The following is a 10,443-nucleotide window of genomic DNA, read 5'->3' on the forward strand; positions in this document are numbered from 1 at the left end:
GAGAGGTGCCAGCTGCTGACATCTCTCCACAACAATTAATGTGTGTCTATAGGTTCTGGAGTGCATGTGTGTGCGAATGAATGCATGAAGAAAAAAAATCACATCTATCAGATGCATTTTTTAATGTCCCGAGATCAAATGTTCCAAACGAGCATTATGAGAATCACTGTTTTGTAAGCTAAAAATAGAAATGACTAATGTGTCACACTTGCAGTCAGGTGAGTTCACATGAGGTGAAAACACGGCTGGTGATTCTGGGACGGTTGTGATGCCTTGTTACAACCATCTCTGAGCCAAGTATTTCTTTATATTTTAAGAAACCTAAAGGCCTACATAAACTCAATTACATGCTAAGTTTATGATAATCAATTGCATGCTAATAGTGGAAACACGTGGAGGACAGACAAGGGAGTCCCACTTTCACTCCTTCCTTTGCTGGAAAGAGCCACAGCTGTGACTCAGAATCATTCCATCAATGTGGACTACTCTCAATTCCATTTGGATTTCATGATTAAACTTTTCTGATGTGTGTTCTACCCATAAATAATAATGTAGTGTGAAAAAGGCTAATTTTAATATATCATGCCAATTGAAACTGAAAAAAAAATGAAACCTATATTTTAGTTTTGCAGCAAACACTGTCCATTGAAAACTTTAACATAGACACCATGATCTGTGCACCACAGAATCAAAGAACAGCTTCCTATTAAAACCACACACTGTTATTCTAGAATCCTTGAGGGAGAGACATACTCACTTATCAGCTGACAGTAGCCTGAACTTAGCATTGATCCTCTCTCCCATCTTAAAACTAAATTCTGTCCATTTTAAAATTTCTGAACAGGTTTTGAAGCAAACAATCAAGGGATTTGTTACAGAGGGAAGAGAAACTCCTGCAAATGCATTACTAGTAGAAAATTTACAGTGTCTGTATTACAGAAATTTCAAGCCTTATATTAATATCTCTCAAATCTACAGCGGGATTATGGACTGATGATACAGCTCTGGCTCTCCAGCACATCCACTGACACTTGCAGAAGACATTTTCTTGCAAGCTGTTCATTTCATCTCAACACGTATGCAGACAGACAATTAGTCCACGACAGTCTGCCTTTTATCAGACAGCAGTGGATGACACCTCTCCAGCGCGAGGCGACAGTCATCTACGTTGCCTAAACAGCTCTGTCAGCATCCATACAACCAGTCAGGAGTCCCCATCTCTCGAGTGTGTATTCACGTGTATGTTCGTGCTCTGCCAGGCCATTACAGAGGGTGTTGGCTTAGCAACTGTCACAAACACTTCACAGCCACTCAAGAGCCCGAGACCGAGGCACCTTCAGTGCTTACTTAAAACCCTGCGAAAAAACACAACCCAGAAACATCCCATAAACTTTCAAAATTGAAAGAAAAACAATGAGGAAGGACAGCGTGTGATAACAGGCCGGGCTGCACTGTGTGAATCAGAATTGGTGTCAAGTTCAAGTGAAACTGAAAGGCAGAGGAGCCTCACCAAGCTTATATTTTTACTGGGCGTGTGTGGTGTGGCTGAAACAGCTGTAATCCTCTGCTCCACCATAATAACTGCAACAGAAAATCTGCTAGCAGCACAGGAGTTGCCACATCACAGTGGCCAATGTGTGTGCTCAAGGGTAAAGTAAGAGTGTGTCCTCTTACCAACGGGCTGGGATGTTTGGAAAGAGTCTGATTAAGGACTTTGGTGCGCTAAGATCTCACATGTGTATGTGAGGATGCATGTGAAGTTTGCAGGTTTCAGTGACGGTCTCTGCGTGAAAGGCAATACTTGGTGAGCTCTGCAGCGTTGTGGGTAATTTGTTAAGTCGCACAGCGGACACAATCTTCTAATGATTTTCAAGACGGATTCAAAGAAGTGAATCTACTGAACAGGACATCACGCTGATGGTCAGGTCATTAAACTGTTTAAAAAAAATCAAATAGTTAATGCGTCTTGTCCCTTGTTGTGAACCTGTGTGACATAGCTCATCAGCTGATCTCTTGTGTGTGTAAAGTGCTACATGCTAAAGGGTGTGAGCTATAATAACTAGTGTGAAAGTGTCCAGATAAGCTCAGGTTGCAGTGTAATTGTGTTAGACGGTCGTGTGTTTACTGCTGCAGAGGAAATAAAGTCCCTGTTTACGAACACCACCACAACGTCTCACTACAGTCCTTCATCAGACCACTCTGCTCCAGAGTTACCAGCTCCTCTCCATTTCAGATAGTTATTCGCTCCAAGCCAGGCTGAATGAGTCTAAAGAAACCAGTGCTGTCTGAACTAGGGTCAAACAGATAAAGCTAGCTGCTAACACACTACAAGTCTACAGCAACTATGCACAGTCTCTCATAGAACACCAATCCCTAACATGAAGATATTTAATTTGAAAAATGTATTTGAACACAGCTTGACAAAGTGAGTAACAAAAGACAACACTTACATTATGCATTAATCACACTATGTTTGTCTCTTCACCTTTGTTTTAAGGTCTTTATTCAATACATGATTTAATCTCTGACACACATCTGACATGCTGATAACAGGGAGCATGTTAATCAAAATTACCCTTTTTATTATATTATCAAAATATTATTATCGCCCTCTTGTGGCCATATTTCCCATCAGGAGTAGTGGAACGTGAATGATGACATGTTGAATAGTATAATGGACTAAAATAAGTTGATTTACATTGTTTACAAGGAGTGAACACAAAAACAGAGTACCAGGACATTTTAACGAAATCCAACATTTACATTCTAATTATGATTAGAATTATTCTCATATGGTTGTTTCTCGGGCTGTAGTTTATGGTGTTGCACTGGATTTCAATTTCCAGATTCCCTGATATTCTAATTGGAAAGAATTGTTTAGGAGTATCCATAGAGCTTATATGAACATTCATTTACGTGTGTACATATTCAGATATGTATAGATACATAATGTTATACAGTCTTGATATGGTTTGTGAATATGAGGTTTATGTTTGTTTAATAGATGCACTCAGATTTAATGTTGTTGGGTGGCCCTGTATGAGACTTTGAGCAGCAGACACTTGGAAGGCACTTGGCACACCTGACAGTACAGAACTGAATGTCACTTATTCTTGGTGGCACTCAATTGAAAGAATAAATGAAAAAGAGATCAAGATTTAGAAGAGTATAGATTTGGGTGTTGAAACTTTATTTGTATTCACATCTATCGTTTGTCAGTTCCATTCTGCTGGACTCTTGATTGGTTGCACTTGCTGTCAATGATAAATGTATAGTCTATCAATCACTGAGTGCAGTTAATGTCGACCTAAACACAACTGCATTCTGTTTGTCCTCCTCTTGTGTTCCAGACAGCTGTTATTCAGAAAACAGAAGTGAAGTTCAACAGGATCTTTGGACTTGTGTTCTAGCCTGGAGCAGAAGGAAACTGCTCCTGTTTAAATCAAATACTGCCCAAAACATGGAGAACACAGCCACCTAGTGGACAAAAGTCTGCACTGCAATTCAGTGTTGAAATCAAACAGTGAAAAGGGTCAACTGCAATGAATTTGTAACGGTCTTTTATTTATGTAACTGTTTTTCTATCAAGTTTCATCTTACTCATTTGTTTTATTGTTTAACTTTTATCATATTTCATTTTCTGGTGCATCAAATCTCAAATTGTTTACTGTTTACACTTGTACTACATTTGTACTACACTGAGAAGCTCACTCGCTTGTATGAAACATGCAATTATAAAGTTTGTTTGACTGATTGATTAATGACAACTTTTAGTCAGCTCTTTCAACACAACACATCTCACTGTCTCTCTAATAGCCATAGCAGATATATTACTAACAGGCATTTCAACCACCAACACATAAGTACAGTGCTGCAAACGGACACCTCTCTTCAAAGCTTGCTTAAGTTTAAATTATGTTGTATTTCATTTGAGTGAATCTCAAGGAACCATTTTGACTTCAGTAAGGCCAGTTATTATCTGCTATGTGTAACTGGTGACATCAAAAATTTCCCCATGGTGGGACCAATAAAGGATCATTTTATCTCACCTTCATGTTATGAAGTTTGACTCTTTTTGGCACAAGTTCTTGATATGTGTTTTCAGCTGCTCGTTAAATCAGTCAGAGAGGTTGGTCTGATTGATAAAGCTCACTAAAAAAGCTACATGTCTTCATCGTTTTCTCATTGTTTTTGAGTTGCTGTTTTTCTTCATCAGCCATTTGGTTGGGCAGTGGACATGTCTTTACAGGCCCAGGGTCAGCAATGACGTGACCAGAGTTAGATTTTTGAACCCATTAAGGACAAAATGTTTGCATCATCCAGTCACACAATCAATAGTAAGGACTGTCCACTGGTATAGCAAGTCCAAAAGCTGTATTTAACACAACAAAAATATGCTTTACCTGTCATAAAAAGACCTATTTTTAACATAGTCCATTGATGAAAGCATTCTGGACCTGCATCTACTGGTTTTGTTTAGTCATAATGAAAGTTTTTGGATAACAAAACATGAGCATTATGAGCTGCATGCTGTATTTCATTGAAACGTGAAATCCTATTCTTAAACATAGACCTTTGACTACAATTAGACAACAGACTTAATAATGCTTTGCTTGTTTTTAGTGTTGTCTATCAGGCCTTCAGGACTGTATAGGACAGTTGAGGTTAATACTGCCAACTGCTGCGTTTCCATACACATATCCATCTGAATTCATCATTGTCAAGAAAACTTATGGCACCAGACATTCAGGTATAAAATGGAGAGGTTGCACTTTTAAAGGCCCATTAGGTGTGCAACTTACAGATACGCTCCAGATCTGCATCCCGTCAGTGTAGCCAATCATGAGGCAGAGAGGAGGGTCAGTAGTACCGCTGTGCATCTCCATGAACTCTGGATTGCGGGCAGTGTCTGTCCAGAGAGAAAGAGAGACATGAAATAAAACGTAAACAGAGGACATGTTGAATCATCTAACACTATGAAAACAAACTAGAAATGAGTTGCATCTGGTTCGTTGCCTTGTTAAAGGTTCAATTTGCAGCTTTATTATCAGTCACTTCATTCTGCTCTGATCCATACATCCATACAAACAAACTGCAAAGAATTCCCTCTCATCTACCTGCATTTCTGTTTGGTTGTTTGTTTATTTGTCTCATCTTCTGCATTTTCTTTTTAGTCTGAGAGGTACATGTCCCAGCTCCAGATCATAAACTTATTCTACACTTGCCAAATGCAATCCTGTACCCCCACATTCACCTGTTTTTTGGAGTGGCATGCAAAGGTTGGGGAATCTTTGGCCAAAATGTCTATCGCTGTGTATAGCTAAACAAGTAAAACATGACCCAATTTCCAAAGATCATACACATACAGATGATACCTCTTTATTACCTCAAGCAAGAATATTTTTTTATTTCCACCTTTTACAGTTTCAACATAACAAAAAAGGAAAGGGGCCTGAAGCAAACGTTTGGACCAAGACCCTTAAGAGAAGGTGGTCTTTGTCTGATTTCAAACAAACTCTGGAGCGGTTCATTTGTGGTAGGAACGCGATCTGACCGAAATCCAATCCAACTACTCGGTGCACTCTGCAGCTTTGTGTGAAATGCTCCCGTAGACAGGTGTGCTTTGCACAGTGAGATGCGAATGAGCAAAGTTAACAACTCGACCTTCTTCCTGTGTTTAGGTTCTTGCTCCCACCACAGTGTGAACACTCACCACAGAGTGAAGTTAAAGTTCTCTCACAACATATGGTGCTGCATTTTGGTTCACATGGATTGTGCTCTGTGGAAAGTCCCCACAGCATGGGAAAAACGCACCAAGTTCACCAATTCACCAACTGATTTGGACCAGAGTAAAAGAACTATAGGTGTGAAAACGGTCTAAGATCTTTATCCTGTCGTAGAGGTCATCTTTTCAGCTTCAGATGTCTTTACAGACGGTGTGATGTTTGCTTTCAGAATTTGCTGGTGTTTAGTTGAATCCCTCTACCAGTGAAATGTTCCCTGTGCCACTGGCTGCAGCACGAGGCCAAAGCATGACCTCTCCAACCTGCCAGGTGAACAGTTCGAGAGGTGTTCTATTCATGAAAATCTGCATGTTTTTTTTTTCTCCAAATATATCTAGCTCATTATGGTCAACCTGTTTCCAAAATGCACCAAGCTTATTAATATGTTCCTTTGCAAACTTCTGAAGGCTTCTCCATAAACTTCCGGGGTTTCATAAACGGTGGGGTTTCAAGAGTACAGCTCTGCATTAAGCTGTACTCTGTCATCTGTCACCCCCCAAAAAAATGTTGGATTAACATTTAAGTTCATTCTGGACCTTGGAAGAAGCAGTTACGCAATGGCAGTGTATAACTTAAACATTCAAATGACGATTTCCAAAAAGTCAAGTATATTTTCCATCAGTATCTGGACCGAATTTCAGAATTCAGGTTGAGAAATGATCTTAACACAACATCCCTTATCAATGGTGATGGGACACCCTTTGTTGTTGAAGTGTACAATGTGATTTCAATGACTAAAAGCAATGTTTGCCTTATTTTCCCTTACACAAAGGAACAGTTTTAGAACGATATCAGTTATCTGAAGAAGCCAATGTAGTTAGAACTCAAGACTTACCGTTGATGTCAGCTTTCTCGAATCGAACCCAAATGATTTTCTCTTTTTCATCTGTTGGAGGAGCCCCAGTATATGCCTGAAATTTGAAAGACAGAAAAGAGAGTGTCCAAAATACACACACACAAACATCAGCCATCATACCTAACACATACCTACACAACACCTATAAATTCCAAAATCAATTTACTACATTTAGTTCAACAGCCAAAAGCATTTTTATAGCAGAATTAAAACTCAATTCAAAAACTCTAAATTGCGCAGACGTGATCCACAACTTCCACTCCACCCACTCCACAAACAGAACAATAATTTTGGAAAAAGGGTAATAAAATCGCAAAGATGCTATTCATACTAATAATCAGAATAAAAATAATGTTGATCCAACATGCCTGATCCTGATCCTCCCAGATGGTGCCCTGATCATGGTTCACTGCCAGTGGCCAAGGCAAACATGCTGCTAGCACCCTCCCTGACTTAATTATCATTATTGGTAATATTATTAGTGGTGGTGGTATCTGTAATGATAGCAGCAGTAGTATGGGCTGTGGCAAAGGCTATATTTGCATTAGTGCACATCTATTTCTTGTTCCCCCATGCTCCCCTTTAGCTCGCCACCTCCCTTTCTCTCTCTCTTTCTCTCTCACCCACTTTATAGACTTCTTCATCATCTGACAGAAGACAGAGGTGCACACATGCACACGCATGTACACACACACACACACACACACACACACACACACACACACACACACACACATTACATTATGGGACAACATTGCTGGTCAACAGCACACTAGAGCAACAGCACACTAGAGTGTTTCAGTTTGCATACTGACTTTGCTGAGTATACTTAACTTTGTAATTTTTCCACTATGAACACAACAACACACACAAGACATGCTGTGCTAACTAAAATCAGTGTGATTATATGACAAAGAAAAGTTACCTGTGGGACCACATCCTGCAGAAAGGTCACCACACTCTCCATGTAAGACTGCTCCCTGTGACAGCAAACATCTCTGATGATAATGCATTTCTAAACAATGCTCAAACAGCCCATCAATGTGTCAATTTTGAATTTAGGGGTTTCTTATACAAAAATAAAAACAGATTGCAGACATTTGTACTTACGTAGCAGCTTGTGCTCGAACCAGAACCCCTCCAGCACAGCGACTAGGTCTGCGTGGAGAGTCCGATGCCATTTTGTCTCCTCTGTGTTTATCCTGAAAAAGTACAAAGAAACAAACATCTAATTAATTTGCACTTGTGAGAAATGAGGAAAATACCCATCACAGTTTCACAGAACCCATGGTAGCATCTTCAGATTCCCTGTTTTAACTGACCAAAATGAAGAGACACTGTGGACAAGAAGGAGTCTGGGATCAGACCAGAAGTGCAGAGATTAGAGGAGGACCCACTCTATAATACATAAGGATGCTCACAAACCATTAACGTTACTGGACATCAGGCTAAAATAGGCCATCATTATCATGTCAACTGAGTAATAAAAGCAGCTGGAATAATGGTATCGTAATTGTATTTCTTTCCCTGGTTATCAATGTGTACCTGCACTGTATACTTTTTTTGAGTGAGCATAGTTAAGAATAAGAAACAGGTAAAAAGACTAACATATCACATCTTCAGAGACAGTAAGCAAAAGCCAAATCTTGTGGTGGTCTTTGGACCTTTGACTTATAGCCATGTGAGTAGTTGGAACACTCTATAACACCGACAAATTGAGTATCAGAAACTTGAAAAAGCTGACACTTATAAAAATAGAAGGATGCAGGGATTTAGGTGACCTTTCAATTTGCTGAGCAGTTTTGTTTCTTTAGAATGTAGACAAATTATTCAAATTTGAGGATCATCTCCAGATGTGGTCTGTCTGATCGGTACAAAGTAAGACAATCCAGTACAATAATCCTGCAGTAAATACTGTGTTTGAGGCTGTGGTATGGTGGAACACCATATCTATTAAATATGTGTATTATATTTATAATCCCCACTTACACACAGAATATTGGACCAGAATACTGAAATGTGTCTCAGTATCATGTCGTCCAATACAAAATCAGCATCAAATAACCAGGGAAATTGTAATACTAATATGATTTGTAATTCACAGGTTAAGATGTCCCTATAGTCAACCACAGCACTTTAATATAATAATCATGTCATATATGATGAACAAAAATAAAGGTTTGGAATAAGCAGGGTGACTATTGTCTGGATTTAAAATACACTCAGCTGCAAATTTATTCAGAACATTGAGCCAAGACAAATACAGTCTGCTAAAATCGTCCAGTGCTGTACTGAGGTGTTTCTGACATTCTGTCCACCTTATTTCTATCAGTGAGAGACACCTCTAAGTATAACAAAAACAAACCAAAAACTACAGCTTCCACAATGGTCATAAAGTTGAAGCAACAACTCTCTTAAAGAGTTTCAATAAAAACAAACCATCAGAACCTTCACAAAGAAAGCATTTAGTGGTGGATAACCGTCTGTCACTGTCAACAGAGAAGTCTCCACAGAAAAGACAGAAAACTGTTCATCTCAAAACCAAACTCCAAACTAGACTAAAAAATATCACTCTTAGTTATTTGGATCGCACCTCCAGTCAGACAGATGTTATCTAGAGAAAACATCTGGTATAAAGAAGCTCAAATATTTATGCCACACATACACCTATCGACGTTCAATAAGCACTGACCTGCTAAGATCAACCAACTCTGGTACCTAAAGATCTGATGCCACTGTCACTGAGTGAAGCAAAATGAAATTGCCATTTGTTTCAGTGGAATTTAAGCATTTGCAATATAACTGTGTGTATCGAGGACAACAAATGTACTTACAGTGTACAGACTGCAAAGACGTTACTATTAACTGTTATATAAACTTGCCAAACGCGTATGCAACGATGCCAACATGTCAACAACTGAAGACAGTAGGTTACATGCTGTAAACTGTGTTCCCATGACTGAACTGAGAGATGAGCTTCTGGTAAAACACACTGAGAAGCTTGACTGTCTTAGGCTCGGTCACATATCCTGAACATGTATGGGCCTAGCTTACAGCACTGGCAACCATTGGACGAATACGGACAACAATTGTGATAACTGCCAAGTCAAGACAATGCAGCTAACAGTTACTGGCTAACGCTAAAGTTATACTGGTGGATAAGGACCCCTGCAGCTAACTTAGCTAGCTAGCATTAGCTGATAAAACTCTCTTGCAGTGATAAAACCACAGAGCTGAAGCCATGACGCAGGACATGCATTTGTCATGTTTCAGTAAGACATTATTTTCAAGTGGTTATAGTTACGAACCCGGGTACAGAACGTTGACTGAGTCCTCGCTTATAGACTTGTGTACTGGTCTGTAGACCGCTTTACAGAATCGTCAAAACACAAACAGACTAGATTTGCGGAACTGTGTTGTGCAACTGGGAGCCAATCAAAGCACAGAAACAAATAAGTCAGCCCAATCAGCCAAAAGTAAGGGCGGGACAAATGGCTTCTTCGTCGTTTAATGGCAGTGGCATCCGTATGTGTTGCATTACTGCCACCTACTGGAATATAGCAGCTCCACCGTGACAACTATTGACAGCGTCCACCCAAACGACATTACCCAGACCCAATTTTCTGCGTCAGACTAAATCCTTCCCGTTATGTAGTATCAAGTTCTTCAGATATATTCACCATGTTGAGTGCTGTCCAGCACAATCTTAATTATTTTTGACTTTCCCTGAAATTCAACAGATCAGTTAATCTGGCAATAACTGCCAAAAATTGATTCCTGCAGATGCTCTGCTCTGATCCATTT

At 39.5% G+C, this 10,443-nt stretch overlaps 1 protein-coding gene across 3 annotated transcripts in view; it reads right to left on the reverse strand.

Annotated features, from left to right (window-relative positions):
• The window catches only part of bcas3 (BCAS3 microtubule associated cell migration factor), a 332,868-nt gene extending 322,813 nt beyond the window's left edge, over positions 1 to 10,055 (reverse strand). For all 3 annotated transcript variants that reach the window (XM_076734875.1, XM_076734874.1, XM_076734877.1), the window contains exons 1-5: positions 9,948 to 10,055; positions 7,750 to 7,841; positions 7,565 to 7,619; positions 6,619 to 6,694; positions 4,803 to 4,909 (exon numbers count right to left, since the gene is read on the reverse strand). In XM_076734875.1, coding sequence (XP_076590990.1) covers positions 4,803 to 4,909; positions 6,619 to 6,694; positions 7,565 to 7,619; positions 7,750 to 7,820 — 309 coding nt within the window. In that variant the 5' untranslated portion in view covers positions 7,821 to 7,841; positions 9,948 to 10,055. The remainder of the gene's footprint in view (positions 1 to 4,802; positions 4,910 to 6,618; positions 6,695 to 7,564; positions 7,620 to 7,749; positions 7,842 to 9,947) is intronic.
• Between the last annotated feature and the right edge of the window lie 388 nt (positions 10,056 to 10,443).

This window comes from Chaetodon auriga, chromosome 7 (genome assembly GCF_051107435.1).
Source record: "Chaetodon auriga isolate fChaAug3 chromosome 7, fChaAug3.hap1, whole genome shotgun sequence".
Classification (NCBI taxonomy): Eukaryota; Metazoa; Chordata; class Actinopteri; order Chaetodontiformes; family Chaetodontidae; genus Chaetodon; species Chaetodon auriga.